The following is a 19,274-nucleotide window of genomic DNA, read 5'->3' as shown; positions in this document are numbered from 1 at the left end:
ACAATGATATGAACAACAGATAAACAAGAAACAAAAGCATGTCTTTATAAAACAAGAGAATGATCAAAATGTATTGTCAATTTTTCACATAATGTAAAGCTATTGACACAAACATACTAAGTAAACTACAGACTACTTGAGTGTCTCTAATTTACAGATCTAATTTATCAGGCTTCCTGCCCGTCTTGACCTTTTTTTGTTTGTCACAGTTAACAGAATGTCTGTAACAAAGTACCATGTTACATTATTTTTCAAATCAAATCCATAAAATTATCAGTTGTTTGTAAAAAAAAATTTCACCCACTAGTTATATTGGGAAATTTGTGAGGGAAAGATACAATAGTGACATATAGATTCAGACACCATATTTACGCTGGCAACTTCGGGATGATTTTCTGATTCCTCTCGCAATAACCAAACACTGCTCGTGTAGATGGATATAATACTTGTGTATTCACCACCAATAGATATTTGTACTTTCATGTCACACTTGGAAGCACCAGGGCTAACAGTGTGAATACCATGTTGCTGTTAACATAACGGACAGTACAAAAGTTCAGGCAACAAAATATCCTGTATCGCATAGCAATATGCTTTGCAAACTGGGCATAATTGTTATACAAGTTCAAAGACTTCAAAGGACTTTTGTGCACAAGAACCATAGTAAGAGCCTTCAAAACAACATGCTACACACAAACTTTAAACACTAAATTATTCCCTGAAAGTGTTTATATTGTCTGAAGGATTGCTATGAAGAGTACCATATTGAGTGGTACTTGCAATGGAGAACTGTCCAAAACAGAGTACCATATTGGGTGGTACTTGCAATAGAGAACTGTCCAAAACAGAGTACCATATTGGGTGGTACTTGCAATAGAGAACTGTCCAAAACAGAGTACCATATTGGGTGATACTTGCAGTAAAGAACTGTCCCAAACAGAGTACCATATTGGGTGATACTTGCAGTAAAGAACTGTCCCAAACAGGATGGATGTTATGTACTGAAACAGCACAGGTACTGTACCTCTGCATAGATGAGTCTTCAAATGGTCTAACTTAAAGCAGCTTCTCGTGTTTGGTTGGTTTATTTTACCTGACCTTCTGAGAACTGCGCAAAATATTTAAAATTGCAATTGATCACTCCAACACTTTCTTTTTCATTTAAGTTTTAGTCAATGGAAAAAAGCAAATGAGACATTTCATTAATTTTGTCAGTACTACATATTTTGACATGAATCTTGTCTAGTCATTGAGAGGCCTAAATGTAAGAATCTTGACGTAAAAACAAAAACACACTTAGTGCCAGACTACATATGAGTGACAAAGATCAAAGAAACCAGTGTTCTGGTTGTGAAAACAAAGCATTATTGATTGTTCATTTGGCAGGAATTGTTTATTTGCTATAAATTTATCCAAACTGCTCCTTCATGTAACTAACATATGGATTCTATATGTAAGTATAGTATATTTTGTCAGTTATCTCCATTCAGAACATGACATTCATAAAATATCTTTACAGTCACATCTAATGTACTTCAAGTGGAATGTTTAAGTGCTCACAAACAGGTACTTCAAGGGATGACATCAAGAAGCTGTAATGCATCCATGCTGAAAACAACTTGGCCTTTGAATGATAAGTGGACCTAATACATACCCCAATCATAACTACCCCTCCTTCCCCCTCTCATCACGACTAACCCCCCCCCCCTCCTTCCCCCCTGTCACAAGAGAAACATTTCTATTCAAACTAGCTTATCAGGTTAATGGCTTGCAATGCATTGTGCATCACAATATATATACAAACACCTGTCTCTTATAGTTAGTCCTGATCAATAAAGTGTCTACCTTCAAACCCCTTAGCATTGAACTTAAGATAAGAGTAAGTGTAACGAAGAACCAAAACAATCTTAAAGTATCAAAACAGAATTACCAGCATAGGAAAAAAATTGCAATCACCTAACCTTATATTCTAAGTCCTTCAATTGATATTTCAATCACGACTTACTTTGCTTGTCTGTGTAGCCTACATGTGTATTAACCCATGCTACAAAGATGCCACCATTTAATTTTCTCCCTAGAGCTGTCATGAAAATTGACCAGCAAATGGTTAGCAAACTTAATATAACTGCCAACTGTTTCATTTGAATGTTAAACATAGCTCAAACGAGAAAAACTCTTTGTTTTATGACAAAACAAATTTGTATGATACAGATCGGCTTTACATATCTCGCTTTTGAAACCTTCCAAAACAACGGTTCAAGCTGTCCAGATATATGGATACAGTATTTATTATACAAACTTATGAATCAGTGCCGAAATTGATGTGAAAAATGATCTATCAACTGAACAGTAACAGTTAAAAAGTAATTTTCAAAACTATCTCCTTTGTTGGAATTTGTTAAGTCCTCTTCCACCACCTCGGAAGCCACCTCTTTCACCTCTCCCTCTACCTCTTGATGCCGCCACTGTAAAAATGAAAAGAAAGCAAAAAATTATGAAAACAGGTTACAATAATACAGATGAAAATTGTGCAGTAAATAAAGCTAACTAGTATGCTCCATAACTGTATCTACGTAGACCCAGGCCTGTATTTTGTGGCATTCGTTGGGAGTCTATGTAACATACTGTACAAACATAGAGCTGAGTCAACAATGGGTTTAAGAATGCTTTGGACAAGTACTTAGTAAACGGGTCAGATTTTTTTTTTTTTTTTGGGGGGGGGGGTGTCTTCGGGTCGCTTGATTGTCACTTCTGACACTTTTTCCACTACACTAAACAAGGATAGGCTAGTGCCATCCTATAATCATTACGTCTTCACGTTAACAAGTTTGGACCCGTACTCCGTAGGCCTACTTAGTGACACCACCACAACGTACCTTGAGCTCTGAGAATGGCAGACTTTCCTCGTCCTGCTGCTCCTTTGGGTTGTTTCTTGAACATGGGTGCATTCTTTAGCATATCTGGAAGAATCAAGAATCTTATTTTGCTGCCTCTTATAAAAACATGTTCTAATTGAGCAACCCTTCCATCTCTGTAGGTTACGGTAATACTCTGCATTTGGCAGTTCATGTTATCTTCAGCTTCAATAAGTTTACCACGATAAACTTCGCCGGTACTGGTCTCAAGGGTTACGATATGGCCCTCGGCCTCGTGCAAAACTTTGATAGGAACTCCAATCGACATTTTGGCTGCCAATTGCTACGAAAACTATCCAGAAAAGAACAACGATTAAGTCGATTTCGAGAGATGTGAATTTTCCTTCAATAAATTGTGAGCATCACGAACGATTTCCTTTCGTTGTGTTGAAGGTGACTGGTATGACACTAATGATTATGCTATATGATAACACCAAGTAGGTATACTTTGTATACAAAGTCTCTACGAATCAGCTAGGAACTGCAACTGAAACCTTACCAATTTCTGGATTAAGTTTTTACAGCAATTATACGATGAAAAAAATCTTGAGGGAAATTTACATAATTTTTCGAATCACTGCACTATGCTTATAATTCGCGAAGCACTGAAAAGATCTAGCTAACTAACCAAGGACTCCTGCTAAAATGGTCACTGCTGCTGCTACCACGCGGACTTGTATTTTCGAATCGGCAGATTTTCAGCGCAGAATTCACCGTAGCATATTGGGGTTCTTTGTGTTGCTGCTGCCTGATACTTACATTGGCATGGAACGCCAAACTACCCCGTGTCCCATGCATGTGAAGTCCACACTGTTTTCGTTTCAACTTGACCTGCCTACTAGGATTGAAACTGTCTGACAATCTAATTTTTATATGACGTTTTGCTTTCAAACAGAGACAATATGCTATGTTTGTTTGAACTATAAACATATAATATATATTACTAGGAAAATAGTGAATATTATCTCCAATAGCGTGGATCAATCAACTTGAATGGAGTCAAAAGTGTTTTACTGCTAAATTTCCGTCGGACTTCACGAAGATTAAAAACGGGTAATCCGCCTTGAATCAAATTAGTGAGTAGTGACATAAACAAATTAAGATTAAATGTACATACAGTCCGGGCGACGAAATAATGAGGATCGAATCAATCAACTTCATGATGTGTTCTGGAAAGGAATTTAAGTATATATATACGATGCAGCCTTCTTGCCAGTGTAGTGATGCTGCCAAAAAAAAAAAGGTAAGAGAGTTGTTATATTATGATTAGAAGAAAGTTGAAGTAATACGAAAGAAATTGTTCTTAGCTTGTACAAGCAGTTGGTTAGGACTCGCCTTGAGTATGCGCTTTTCAGGCTTGGCATTAGTTTTCTAAAGACAATTAAGGAAGTTCTGGAAAAAGTTCAAAGACGTGCTTCCATGCTAATGGACTCATTCAAGGTTGTTTCTTACCATCGGATTCTCAAGCTCACCATCCTGGAAGTTAAAAGTTGGGAGGGGATCATAATTCAGGCGTACAAGATTATCCATTTACGTTTGATCACTTAGCATTTACTGAATTTTTCAATTTTCCAAGCGATCAATTCTAGAGGTCTTTGTTTCAATTTTAACTTAGTTGCAGAATGTTTGTAGCAGATTAAATTTTCGTCAGAATTTCTTTTTACATAGGTTTGTGAACGAATAGAATGATTTGCATGAAAAGCAAAGCAAAGTAAAGTAATACATTAGGCTACATGATAATACTTATTAGCCTTCATATTTTGCGAACTTCCGGGAGAATACCTTCGTTTGATACATTCGACACAATATTTTTGAGAAACACAGGATAAGTTTGGACAAGAGCGGCGGAAAAAATTTCAATCGAGGGACGTTGTACTATCCCCATCTGAATTCCAGCTCCTTGCCATGGTCGAACTCAACTTACGGTCCCGCAGGGCACATTCCGGTTGTAGCACTGATCATATTGCCAACTTGATGATCATTTACGTCTAGCGCCCCTGAAAATGGCGGCCTCCATGACACCAAAGCGCGAAGTTTCAAGGAGGAGAAGACACGAAGATTTGTACAAAGGCAGAACACCCCCATGGAAAGACGTTTACCGTAGAGTGGGTTTCTCAGTTCCTTCTCGTTTACACTATTTCCATTTGCATGTAGCCATTATTTGGTAGATCGCTAATTATCAAGTTGAGGGCCTAATGTTATGCTACTGAGTACTGTATGTAACTTAGGCCTACGGTATCCTAACTTAGCCTAAAGTTAGGACTAGGCTAGACCTAACCTTGATTTACACTTACAAGATAGCCTAATGCATTGCAAACGGATAGACCAAACGTTTGCATTATGTCCACAACGTATTACCTCTAGCGCTATGATCTAGATGGAATAGCGCTATATAAATATTAATTGTTATGTTATGTTATGTTAGTCCTAATCCAACTCCATGTTGTAACCTCACTGTGACTTATTGTATATATGCCAGTTCCTAAGTTGGCTCAGTCAGTCAAAAACACACTGTAACTAGGCTACATAGTACAGGCTAGCTGAAAATTGTATAACAATCGTGCCCCATCTCTCTAGGTTTTACCAAGGTTCCTAGTTTTGGAGGAATCTCATGCTTTCCTGATTGAATGTGCTACTCTTTTGAATACATTTATTTTCTAAACTTTTTCTTAGTCTGCTATGAGAAATAGGCATTGAGTATGTTTTCACAGGTCTACATGACGGATGTGGAGAAAAACCACTGTTATGAATCATTGCATTGTGCAGCACAGATACTCACAAGAAAATGACTTTTTCAGTAGCCTAGTTATTGCCGAGGTGACATGAAAAGCCCCAAAATGTTTCTGTGGTACTTTCATATATTATTATTAGATCTACAGTAGCTGGTTTTTAGTTGGATTTTGCCCGATTCACTAAATTATTAAGTATTATTCTGAAAGACAGGTTGGCAGGTCTTTGAAAGTCAGATTGCATATATTTTTGCTTTTTGTTATGAAAGATCTTCTTAATCTTTTCTTTTTTGTTTTTCTTTTTAACTCAGAGATGTCTGGACAGACTCAGAAACAGTAGAGAACAGCTTATTCAGCGTTTCCGTGGAAACTTACAGGATGGAGAAGAAGGAAGTCCACAGACTTCAAGATCTATCATTCAAAAAGTCTTACGTGAGGAGTGGAAACAGATGGAAAGAGATAAGGAGCTCATGTCATTTGGCAGTGTAGGTTTTAATTGATTCAGTTTTTCGAAATGTAAAAAGATATATTCCACTTGTATGTAACGTGACACTTATATGGAAACAAGAAATATTCAACACTTTAATTCAAAAAGCCATTTCAACATCTTGTTCCTAACTTTTTCCTAAGATATGATCCATTGAATGAACCTTTCATTGACTAGCTAAACCCTCAATTTTCCCAGGGGGTGAATCACAGTGGGTGATTTTTTTCTGTCATCATGGCAAAAGGTTCTTTGAAAGCTTACCTTTGGTATTAATATCTTATTGTTGAAATTATGTTTGACACCTAATGCATTTGGAATGTTTGATCAGTTTTTAAGGTTCCCTGTATTTAGAATTTCATCAGAATGCAAAGTTGTTTTTCTTTTGTAGTAATGTGTATCTTTTCCTTTGAATAAGTGACTTACATATTCATAACTAAATACAATTGAGCTGAAATGCCATGATGACATCATTAACATTGCTGCCACCAGATGGCATATATATATGCATGCACAAAAGATAATAAAATTTTAAAATATTCATATCTTTGCCATACAAAGTGCAATGATGATGTGGTTTTAATCTAAAAATTGTAGAAATTCCCAAAATTTTGTGAAGCAATCAACCTCAGCCACAAGTAATCCCTTTAAATTGCTAATGAAAACAGCACATCTGCTCATAGATGAATAACTACAAATTTAGCTATGCAAAGACATGTACTGAAATAAAAAACACAGCCAACATTTTGATTGCAATCAATATAGACTTCACAGTGTTTTGGTGGTTGGTATGGGTCTTGTGCAAGAGATTTGAAAATTGCTATGCAGAAATGGAAACACTAAATTATTCCTTGCAATAAGTTTCTGTCAGTGTTAAAGCTCATCAGTATTAGCCACACATTTTTAACATGCTAAGAGTATGCTGAAAGCTTTTAATAATAGCTTCCTGCAAGTTTTGACCTTCCAAATTATTACCACACATTTAAGGGATTATCCAAAATACTTGGTAAATGTCTCAGTGTGGAAGCATTCTAAGAGAGTAGCAGTAAACTGAGTGTTGAAGTGTGAGGATGAGTGACCAACTTGCTTCAACCTGATATCTCATATCATAGAAAGCATTTAATTTTTTGTTGTTCATGTATTTCTCCAAGGTAGCAGACATTGTCCTGAAGTATTGTACAGGAAATAATTAAGTGTTAAAAGTTGGTTCAGAAGTTTTGACCTCTAAAGTTTGTCTCTTACAAAATACTGTGATTCAAGTGTACCTAAAGACTGCTATACTGTACACCTTTGGACTTGCATAGCAATTTTGACCATTTTTTATAGCATTTTGTGTTGTGAATATTGGACACTGGATAAATTATTCCCTGTTGCATGAGGAGAAAGTTGCTAGATTACAAAGAATTTCTAACTCTAATTAAAACTGAATGAATTATGGATCCACTTATGATTGTGTCTTTCATTTCATAATTTTTTGTAGGATGAGTTTGATGAATTTGAAGAGATTATATCTCTGATGGAAGACATGCAAGCTGAACTAATGGTGGAAGGTAATAATAATTACAATATAAACTAGTAATTTACTAATAAATATTAAGTAATCAATTTGCAAGGTTAATTTGTAACAAACAAATGCAAGTTGTTCTATGAACAACCTATAAGAGCCTATGAAATCCATAGGCTATTGTCAAGTTTTCTGTCCATTGGACCAATGTTTATGAATATAATCCTCAGCACAAAAACATAATCGAAAGATAATCGTTAGTGGAATAATTGCATTTTCCATGCTTTAGCCAAGTGTAATACTGTAAGGATGAGGTACTTGCTTAGATGACCTCACTCTTGACCTCTAGGCTCTCTTTACACAAAATTCTTTAAAATGGACTGTTCATCATCATTCTTTACTTTCTTTAATCACATTAAAGAGGCAGACTTAAAGCTTATATTTTCTTTCAGCAATCTTAAAGAGACACCACGGATGTTTTTTTTTTTTCTCCCACTTTCTTTTGATCTCGTTACAGAGTCTGCTTTAATCGCTGAGGCAGAACATCATCTAAGAATGGAACAAGAGCAGGTCAACAAGTCTGCTGAGACTTTATCCGCAAGTGATGATGTCATTTGTCCCGTGTGTAGAGGGTAAGAAGCTCTGTACAGTCACCAAATCTAGTTATAAATCACAGTCACACAGTGTGACTCTTGCAGTGTATATTTATGTATTATTTTATCCACATCATTATTACAAAGAAAGAAAACACAGTTTGAAGAGAATAACTTTTTACCAATCTGCCAGTCTGCAAAATACACTGAGGCTCAACATGAGCATACTCTCTCTTGTTGAATACAAACCTTGGTGCGTTAGAACTAAGCACCACAATTCCAGAATAATTTAATTTAGCAGAATAATCGGTAGCTATGTTGTCATAACTGGTACTCTAATAAGAACAAGTGGAAATGTTGTTTGAAATCAAGCTTCATACCAAGCATTTCACTTTTTACAATTCTTGACTTTAATACAAGGGTCTGTTTTCAAACTGAATCTTATTAGTGAGGAGGAATGGAGGGGAGAATGGGTGAAGTTAAGAATAAGGTATAATCTACTGAAAATTGAAATTAAATCCTAAAAGACAATGGAATGCCTGTTTTCATCTCAATTAAAACAGCAAGCCCTTCTACATTAATTCACTGCATGAAGGTAAATCTAAGTCAAGTCTGAAGAGGTGATAAGATCTGCAGATTTTTATTTATTATTATCATTTCTTTCTTTAGGAAAATTGTTTCATGTGGTGACTTTTTGTTGATATAATTAGAAATCCATTGTGATGTGACTAACATAACTTTGAGATGATTTTGTCAATCTGTTTTCTAATTTCAGCAATCATCTGATGTTAAACAAAGGGATATTCTTTTGCTCTTGTGGGCTGCGAGTGGATACAAAGGTAAGGACGATACTTGGCAGAATGTAAATTTTTGAAACCCGACACCCCCACGCCCCTCCCCTCCCCCCAGTTGGCCATGAAGCAGGCTGTGTTTACATTATTATCCAGGTGCCCACTGAATTTATGTGGGTAAACAGTGTTTGTGTAGCAGGGTGCAGTGTTGCTTGTGTAGTTCTCATTCATAGCGCTTGATTGATGTATTGGTTTGCAATACCCTGTAATTAGGAGGGTAATATGAAGTGGTAGTCAGCGGAATTTTTCAAATAGGTCACTTTTCCCTTTTTGCATTCCCTATTTGTGGGGGTCCTTTTGCATCAGAAATACTTTGCCCATGTGCAACTGGTTCAATAGTGAATCTGGACCATGTGTGTGTTTTTTGTGGTGTTGCTTTTTCAGATTGCATACAGTATCTCTATATTCATCATCATGCTTTTTCTCCATCTTTCAATTTTCAACAGCAAGATGGTTTAACATTACAGAATGTCAAGAAACTACTTGAGGACGCTGTGAATGAACATGAAGGACATTGTAACAACGTCCCACAGTTCTGTCCAATTGACATGGGTGGAGGTGTGAACCTTGTCATGGGTTGTGAGGTACGTACATGACTCTACATGTCTCTATTACAGGCTGAGGCTATTTAATGATTTCTAAACTTACTACATCTCCTAAAATAGCCATAATGGTTGTACAGTCGCAATACAAGTATGGAAGCATTCCTGTGGAGGTTTTGAATTTACTTTTCCTATGATAGACATTACTCTGACAGAAAATTATGTCACAAAATGTTGTCATAATGCAAAAACAGAGCAGTCAATATTTCACTGATTTTCAGTAATAATAAGCAATGCTTCGTTATACTTCACTTTATATTACCTGTTAAAAGTTGCAAAGGTTTTAGTAGTAAATAATAGTAAGATGTGTCTTTTAGAGACACTAACTACTCTACTATAAGCTTAAACTCATGTTTTAATGTTATTGAAACATGTTAATTGTTTTAAAACATCTCTCTCTGCTTTGACAAGAAGTCAAACAATTTGTACAGAAACTCTGACAAAAATTTGATGTATCTCTCTATGCTTGTTTTCTATTTTTTAACAGAAATGTGATGTGATGCACATCATCATATGAAGGACATTCATGTTTGTCAGCAGCTACAGGCAGCCAGATGAAACCTGTTCTTGCCCACAACATGGAGACAAATCCTGTATGGGATGCTTTGAGGAAGAATTCCTGATCTGTGTAACTTTAACAGATATCCTGTGTTCATTTCAGCTGCTGGGCTAATTGAGGGCCGGGGGGGGGGGGGGGGTTGGCTACAACAGATCTAATTATTGGAAAGTTGCTGATATGTCACCAGATTTTTTACATGCTGATCTCAGTTGCATGTTGGAAGCTTCTAAAAAGAATAGACATACCTTTCCCGTTTCCTCTAATTTTTGCCAGAACTCTTGATGAGTCCTAAGAACCTAGAAGTGTCTATGCTATTGTTCTTGTTACCAGAAAGTCACACTTTATGTTTGTATGTATTTTAGATCCTCTTGCAAGCAGGAACTTGCGAAGAAGCCATCATTGGCTTATCAAAGCCGCAAGCTGACCGAAGTCAGTCTCTTAGTTTCATACTTAACATCCATGATTATGAATAGTGGTAACTGGACGACATACATTAATCTTGGATTGACTGGAACTCGGGACCTTATGATTGAAAGGCACCGGCGTTAACCATTGAGCTAACACTCCGTACTGAACTAACTGAGTTAACACTCCTTTATTTGAATGTAGTAAACACGTATTGATTTGTAAGGAGGCAAAAAAAAAAGAGAATTCAAACATTTTAGCCAGCTGCCCATCTTTGTGTTTTCATTTGAAATGCTAATTAATGAATCTAACACACTTTTTTTTAATGTAATGAACACGTATTGATTTGTCAGGAGGAAAGAAAAGAAAAACAATTCAAACATATAACCAAGCTGCCCAACTTCTTTTTTTTTTTTCATCTGAAAGTCTAATTAATGAATCAAGTTATTTAATATGCAAGAATGATAGAAAACTGTTACTCCCCTCTTGGGGCTGACTTTATTGATAGATTTTATTGTAAGCTTAAATATTACTTTTGTGATAGGAACAGCTTATCCAGCATGTTTTAATGCTCAGTGTTACTCTCTCAGTAAGGGTTAAGTTTTGATATTAATGTTAAGATCGATTTGGGTGTTGTTGTTGGGGGGAGGGGTGAGGTCTTTGGCTTATGCTTTGATGGAAATATAGCTAGTTGCATTTGGATTATAATTTCTCTTCAGTCAAAAATGCTTCAGTCAAAAATGCCGTATCTAGGCTGTATTTTGTAATAAATATGCTAGAAAGTTACATATTGGGCAGCTCATTCTCAAATTTCTTTGAACTCACTGAGACATTGGATTGCATCATAAATGACTCATCAATATCTGCAACTAGTTTAGAGAGGAAACAAATAAAAAAATATCATCAACAGAATTTTGAGAACTCTTTTGAGGCTTATAACCGATGACCTTTAATGTCATAATGTTATCCCCTCAACCTCCAAAATATTATACAAGGGGGTCTTGGCTTCTCCTCCCATCACCCCTTCCCCCTGCAGGAAAAAAAGAGGGGGCAGGATGGAAATGTGTATGCAAGGTCACATCTATCAGGCCTGAAGATTTCTTTAGTTAATTTGCATATATATATATATATATATATATGTATATATACATACTATTCTATTGTTTTGTTTCTAATCTTTCATTAATTATATTAAGTTTATTGTGCCTTTTGTTTGAGTCATTCAAATCTTTGTTAGCTTCCATATTTGTTGTATTATTGTCATAAAGTGTTAAATATGTATGTAGAAACAAAAAGATGTGTTGTATAGAATGAATAAAACAGGTACAGAAAAATCTGAGCACAGCTTTTGTTTTCTCTCTTTTTTATTACCGTCCAGATAGAGGTTATTATTTCTTTGACAAATAAACACAACACTTTCAACAAAAATAAATATGAAATTGTAAAGTGTAAAGTGTAAAGAGTTACTTAATTAACGCCGCACTGATGACAATTTACATGAAGTTATTTACATTTCCAGTCTTGTGACTATCCTCGAATAAATCAATCATCAATTTGTTTCATAAAGCAGGAGTAAGAAACAACCCTCCTTCAGTTGGTATCAGTAAAAGTTCAAGGTTCTTAAAGTTTGAGTAAGACTCATTACTGTTTTACATTTATCTACACTAGATTTTCAAAATCATATGCAGAGTATGAGAAAAATCAAAATACATATTCCTGCACAAGGCCTAAGACAACTGTGCTAGAAAATATGTACAAGTACAGACTTGCTACAAGTCATTGCTCACCTCCATCATTTTACTTGACTACTTAGACCTTGGTTCAAAGCCAAAGGAAACCAACATGGAGGAATATTTCAAAGGAATCATTTACTAGATTGGTTAAAGTGACCTAATAATCCTATAAAGATAAACATGACATTTTCTTTGTGTGGTTTCAGGCAAACCCCTCAATAGTTTCAATCTGCATTCGTTAATGCTCGCTAGACTGTCACTGATCCAGCCCCCTTTACATGATCATGGATAGCGCACTCTATAACAGTTTACAGCTGAATTGTAGAAGATTCCACGGTCGAACATTTCCTCCTCAATCTGTTTATCCGTCTTTCGCGTCTGAGTCACCTGGCCAGTGTCCCCTGACATCGTTCGTCACCATTATTCAGCAACAGAACTTGCCATTAACTGCAGTCAGATACTCCAAGGTTCACAGAGTAAGACAAACATGACAGCCATCTCATATTGCAGGTATTTCTGACAGTCTCTGGTTTTTCTTGTAACATTCCAGGCTACACAACGGTACTCCAGTCTTGGAGCATGAATACTTCTTAGTGTTCTTGCAGCCCTCTACTCCACATGGGATAGCCATGGGTGGTGGGGTCCTAAAATAGATCATCAGATGATACAGTCAGGGAAAATCATTTTCTCAGAATGCTTTGCAAAATGGTCAAAAGTAGAAAAGACCTTTAGCAGTGTTTTTTTTTTACATGTGAAATAAAATTAAAATAAAAGTATAAAAGTTTTCATAATACTCACTTTGTAGCACTCTTAGACATGGGAAACTCTAACCCTTCTGGATACGATAAAGAATATCCATGATTTAAGCTGTTAATGTAGCGGACCTGTGGAGAACCCTCGGTCTTCTTCCTGGGCTTTCCAATCTGTTTACAAATACAGAAAGAAAGACTTTTATTCCAATCTTGGCATCTTTTCACATTTCATTTCATTTAATTGTCTACTTGAATACTTCTGAATATCTGGGAATCTACTGAAGGGTGAGAGCTGGCTTGAAAGGGAAACCATTTAAAAACAATTAGCAAAACAGCTTCCAAAGTTTTATAAAGTATGGAAAGAGAAAGATGAAATATCAAAGGTGTATCTTACGATGGTGAAACCTGCAAAATGTTCTCACCTTGTTTAGCTTTGATTTCACTTCTTGTTTCTTCAGAAGTCTTTCTATTGTTTGTTTCTGTAGAATAAAAAGAGAAATGTCACAAAATTTATTTCATGCTTACTGACTTTGCAATTTCTTCTTGAACAGAACATTTCAATATTCTTATCTATAATCGGAACACGGCAAGACGATTCACAAGTTAAAATAGTTCACAAAAACATAAAAAAGACTGTAATTGTTGAACTTTTGTTAAACGTATTTCCCCCAACTTTAAACAGGAAGTAATTTGGTTGACTTGGCAAAAATCTTGCTCTCTTTAAATGTCACAACAAGACAGATGCAGCCACTGGAAAGTTACCTTGCTTTGTCAGTGTTAATACAACGATACTGTGAACACCGAGTTCTTCACAATCCAGTAACAAAATGTAAATAACTATTTTAACCAGAAAGTCAAGAGGCTTTGAGAATCTTTGCCATAAAATACTTCACTCAGTATATCTGATTGATTCAAAAACCCGATTAAGAACTTTGTTACGAAAAAAAAACATTAACAAACTGGTAATCTGCTGCAATTACCCTGTACGGGTAATTGTATAAAAATTGAGAGAGCCTGATGCTTCAATTCTAGCAGGATCTTCTTCAAAAGCAAACTTTAATTGAAAACAAAAGAAACAAATTAATAAGACGGACAAGTTGATTGATACGATTACTTATTAACATTGCATGGATTCCCAATCTCTCCACCAACGAAATAAAAAACTGGCATATGATACCAATAAGAATGTCTTTTTGAATTTTTGAAACATTGCTGGATGTTTTCGCATAACTTGCAAATTTTGGAGTCACTCAATTTTAATAATCCCTTTAATAAAGCAACAAAACAGTCTCAAAGTACTTTATTTTCCAGGTCCTTTTTCTGAGCTTGGTCCCGCCTCCTCTGGGCTCTAACAGCTCTCTTTCGGATCATCTCCTCCGTTAACTCTGATGGTTCCGCTGGGAGAGGTAACTCCCACAGTTGCTCTTGGTGATCTGCCTTCATCTGAAGCAAGGCTTTCTGAAAGTAAAAGTTATTAACCTTGTCATCATTGATCATGAATAAGTAGTACAACAAGCAAGTTTCCTTAGGAACCAGGAAACACACCAGTACACTAAGTTCCATTACCTTTGATGAAATCTTTAACAGTGAAAATTGATTTCTCTTGTTTAATTTATGTCAAGAGATACTTTGTGGTGAATAATTTATCTGGCATAGAATTACAAGAAAATATGGCTTTGCAAAGATGTACAGTACTCTTCTGTAAAGAGAGCCAAACTAGCTCAGTATATTCGAGGAGAAAAAAAAGATCAAAAATTGCTAATAAAATTGTAAACATTGATAAATTCCCTGCATCCACCTATACAAGTGAAAGAATGTAGGCTAACCTTTCGGATAGCCTAACAATGATATAATATAACACCAGGCACAGTAGATGACTGATATGTCACTATTATGAAGTTCAGCAATGAAACTTTGTCATATTGAAAGATGGAAACCTCCCATTTGTTTTTACATGCTATACAAAAAGGCCACACTTTATCCACATATTAATAGTGCTCCTTTTTTTTGCTTTATTCTTTATACACTCGTGCATCTTTTCAAATGCCGGGTTTCACCGACACAAACATCCTAACCGAACCCAGGATCCTATAAAAGCACTGAGCTTATATAACTGATTGCAAGACTCATCATAAAGTATAAGTATGTATTGTTTGTAGGTATTGTTATGTAAAATTGCAACTACAGCTATCTTTGACAAGTGAGGAAATCATGAAATCAAACTTTCAATACCGCAAAGTAATTTTTTTTAAAAGACTCATCACACTGAACAACTTTAATTTTCAGTTAAGAAATCATCTATCATAAAGCAGCTTTTGCTGTGGCAAAGCATTGGCAACAACAATTTCCTTAAATAGTGAAAGAAATAGACCAACAAATGATTTACATATCCTAAACTCTCTCAGGAGTCAGGAGTAACTTTCCACAAACAGAAAAAAATACACAAAACATTTTGGATTACCTGTCTCGTAGTGAGGAGGTTAACGTCTTTCTCCTTCTTCAGTTCTCCGTGTTCGTTGAGTTCCCCCGCCTCTAAAGCCTCCAACCACGCCTCCTCATCATCCTCGTCAACTATCTCTGCATCTAATATCGGCAAGTCTTCCTCCTCTGCGACTTAAAGACATTTTATCAAAAATTGTTTTATGGAAGCCAGCAAAAAATTTAAAAAAAAAATTCTGAGATGGCTGGCTACATATTACATTATAGTTCAGAACATTTGTTAATAATCGATTCACTACTAAAAATGACATCTTACTCATTCCACACTGTTTGAATCTTCACATGTATGTACAGTACACACATATATGCCCTGAATGCACACACCATAAGATTCAGCTTGCTTTAATGCATCACAGTTGAAGTTAGACATGAAAATATTTTATACATACAACCACTGGGAGAAATGATTCATTAGGATGACATAATATAACAGTCGGAAAGCAGATGAAGGGGTGGGGTGGAGGATGGTGAAGGAGGTGGGGAGTGATCAAAGTGTACCTAATACATGCATCACCATTAAACAGTTTCCCTTCAAATGATTCCACATAACCAGTTTTTATTCAACTTGTTTTCAACCCTACACTAGAAAAGTCTTTAAAAACAAAACAAGAAAGAGAAAAGGGCATATTGTGCATGTTCTTCTTACATTTCTACTGTTCAATATATTTGAGGTTTGCATTGAATTTTCTAGTCTTTATGTGCTACTTTGTATGTTCTGTGCTGCTTGCTATTTACTGATTATTTTGTGATATATTTGTACGTTAATAGAGAATTTATATATATATTTTTTGTAGTTTTCACCGATTGAATAGATGAAATATCCAGTAGAAGCCTTAGTGTCCTCAGTCTCATCTATATCTCTACACCATGGCTACAGGCAGTAATCAAACTTGGGCTAAAATATTTACCCTGATCCAAGTTTCCTTCAAATGCATCTCCCTCCTCCTCCATCACTTTGTCATCTTCCTCATCCTCTTCTTCGTTCAGATGGAGTTCTTGTTCTGTGAGAACAGCGTCAGTTACGGACGATCTCGATACACTGAAAGACATGCATGTTACACAAAGTATGAGCAGACATGAATACAGGATTGAGGAAGGAAATTAGTATTATAGATGTATGTAAGTAAAAAAAAAAAAAATTTACAAAAGAAAAGAAAAAAACAACAGCATGAACAAAGATCACAGCAAAATCCACTTCATTACTTAGAAAATACTGAAAACACTGTTTCTTGCATACAAATGTATCTTTGTATTTGTGTAGCAATATGGTTTTATTTTCATAGCTCAATTAAAATGCGATGCTATACCTAATAAATGATGCCATGTTTACCATATTTCTCTTGAAATCCATCTCCTGTCCCTCGCTGGGTTGTATCAGATATAATAAGTGTGTGATCCCTGCTAATTCCTCATGTAAGATACTGTGGCATTAGCATGCACCCCACCATCCCAGTGCAGCTTTGCAGGGATTGGATAGCTCTTGTTATAAAAATACAGAGGTTATGACCCTGAGCTCACTGGTTCAAATCCCAATCTAGCCAACAATTTCTTTACTTGCGGGTATCTTCATATTTTTCTTACAATTTCCCTCGTCAGCTTTCCATTGTTCATTCGCTTATAATTGGTCTAGTTGGTGATTATTACACAGGCTTGTGCCATTCATTTTAATTAACAAAACTTGTAAAATGGCAAAACCCAGTGGACTACATTTTGTTAGAATGGTTCCATCTTACCTCTTAGTGGCAAAGGTTTCCCCTCCAAGTTTTATTTTTAGTTTGAGGTGTGGTAAAGCTCCGTCCGGCTCTGTTATACTTGTTGATGTCAAATGAGATGGGTAAATTAGATCTCTCCGCTTCTTGTGCTTTTTATGTTTATGTTTCTTTGGTTTCTTGTTAAGAACGGCCAGTTCAGGCTCCCTGGCTTCTAACTCTTCCGGTGCAGGGGTTACTGGGGGAGCAACAACTGGATCCTTTTTCACAGGTGCAGGTTCTGTTATTAAAAGATTAAAGGAACCTTCTTTAACTACATTTCCTTTTTTCATTCATTTCTTTGTTTCCTTTGGTTTACTTGGTAACCTAGCTTTTTTTTAAGTTGCTTTCCCATGGCCATAAAAAATAGCTGGAATGGAATGTACTAACTTAGTCTTGGTTTTGTGGGTTTTATTGGTTTCTTACTTTTTACTCACATTATAAACCATATCATGAGATGTCAGGCAAAGCCATTAAACCCCACCTTATTTTCCTTCTGTAGGCCCTTGGTACAGTATTTAAATGGTGTGAAGACTCGCGCACAAAGAAACGTCTCATGAAGGTAATCTGACTTAGTTTCGACTGAGGTGTAACAGAAGTGTTAGACACCACCATCGATCCCAGAAAATACACACACAGCTTGCTACCGTCGGTAATTAGACACTAGCGTTCAGTCACTACATGCAGCTACGGTCAATACCCATAACACAGTGTACATAGCGGCGATGGACATCTCAGCTGGGAGTTGTAATAGTACTCCCTGATCTCAGGTCCAGATAAAAGATAACAAGGTATCACGTTTCATTACTGTCTGCATTTTGTAGCAATAAGAAAAAAAATGTTGCCAGCAACGTAAAGTTAACATTTTCACAGGGCGGCACGCGGTTTGGGGCGAGTCTTCAATGCCTTTAACACTTGTGTAAGACATGAGCAGACAAAGGAGAAACACAGAAACTTGACAAAACTGAAAGACTTTAAAAAACTACCCACAAAGGGTATGTAACTGTGAGGCTCTTTATCCAGGGTATCCATTTTTACATTACAATGCAGCTGTGAATACCCTCTGCTAACAATTAGTGGCACCGCATTAATTCTAGATGTCATCCACAAAAAGAAAAATTAATTTTATGGAAAGTGGAACTTCTGTTTGAATAAGACAACATTTGGCCATATTTCTATCAAGAAGTGGTTCTTTCGATTTTCTATACAATTCTGAAAGGACTTCGTTCATTACTATAAATGCACGGCATCCAGGCTACATCACATTCCTATCCAAAGGCACTGACAAAATTGTTAAAAGATAACATAAGGTCTAACCTTTTTTTTATTTTATCATGCAGAGCTATTAACTAATAAAAATATGGTCTGTAAAATCAATCTTGGATCATCTTGTTTATATCTTGGATCCAAATTTCAGGATATGCTATAAACACCAGCTTTCATTTTCGTGGGATGTTTATTTTGACGATTCGATATTTTGACCGAAAAAGCTATCGAGGTTTCGCTTAACTAGTCCTTTGTTTAATCAAATCGACCCTCCTAGTCCTAGGCTACTGAGTGTAGGCCAAATAATTGTGTCCCTTGAATTGTACAAATTGGAAGTTGGCGCTTTATGACCATCATTAAGATTGGTATGATTAACAAACCTGTCACCGTCGGACTCGGAGCAGCTTCTTTAGACCTGGTTTTCATCGTTAATACGGATAAAACCGTTATGTTATGTATAAATCAAACGTTTGAAAATAGATCATTAGACAACAAACGAACGAACTATGATGTTTTCCAGGTCTTAATACGCTGGTAAATTTTGTTAGGGAAAGCCCCAACTCTCCAAATTTTGACGAATTGAGGGCGTGGAACATTTTCGAGATAGACTTTCCAGAACAGTATGAAAGGCGCT

General features: G+C 36.1%; 3 protein-coding genes across 4 annotated transcripts; 1 reads left to right on the top strand and 2 right to left on the bottom strand.

Moving 5' to 3' along the window:
- Positions 1-41: 41 nt before the first annotated feature.
- On the bottom strand, positions 42-3,543 carry LOC139981179 (small nuclear ribonucleoprotein Sm D3-like). The gene is made up of 2 exons (XM_071993379.1): positions 2,877-3,543; positions 42-2,465 (listed from the first exon to the last, which is right to left on the bottom strand). The coding sequence occupies exons 1-2, from the start codon at positions 3,181-3,183 to the stop codon at positions 2,377-2,379; spliced, it is 396 nt and encodes a 131-aa protein (XP_071849480.1). The 5' UTR covers positions 3,184-3,543; the 3' UTR covers positions 42-2,376.
- Positions 3,544-4,839: 1,296 nt separating this feature from the next.
- On the top strand, positions 4,840-11,981 carry LOC139981177 (RPA-interacting protein B-like). The gene is made up of 7 exons (XM_071993377.1): positions 4,840-5,020; positions 5,956-6,129; positions 7,609-7,678; positions 8,150-8,264; positions 9,001-9,064; positions 9,523-9,660; positions 10,166-11,981. The coding sequence occupies exons 1-7, from the start codon at positions 4,919-4,921 to the stop codon at positions 10,193-10,195; spliced, it is 693 nt and encodes a 230-aa protein (XP_071849478.1). The 5' UTR covers positions 4,840-4,918; the 3' UTR covers positions 10,196-11,981.
- On the bottom strand, positions 11,979-19,220 carry LOC139981176 (INO80 complex subunit B-like). Of its 2 annotated transcripts, none has more exons than XM_071993374.1 (8): positions 19,021-19,220; positions 17,360-17,615; positions 16,535-16,665; positions 15,589-15,740; positions 14,427-14,585; positions 13,550-13,606; positions 13,174-13,298; positions 11,979-13,019 (listed from the first exon to the last, which is right to left on the bottom strand). In XM_071993374.1, exons 1-8 carry the CDS (start codon positions 19,064-19,066, stop codon positions 12,875-12,877), a joined length of 1,071 nt encoding a protein of 356 aa, XP_071849475.1. In that variant the 5' UTR covers positions 19,067-19,220; the 3' UTR covers positions 11,979-12,874. The 2 variants fall into 2 exon arrangements, with proteins under 2 accessions (XP_071849475.1, XP_071849477.1); XM_071993376.1 differs by having other exon boundaries at positions 15,589-15,734.
- Between the last annotated feature and the right edge of the window lie 54 nt (positions 19,221-19,274).

This window comes from Apostichopus japonicus, chromosome 15, assembly GCF_037975245.1.
Source record: "Apostichopus japonicus isolate 1M-3 chromosome 15, ASM3797524v1, whole genome shotgun sequence".
Taxonomy (NCBI): Eukaryota; Metazoa; Echinodermata; class Holothuroidea; order Aspidochirotida; family Stichopodidae; genus Apostichopus; species Apostichopus japonicus.
This window is presented reverse-complemented; position numbering and strand designations above follow the sequence as displayed.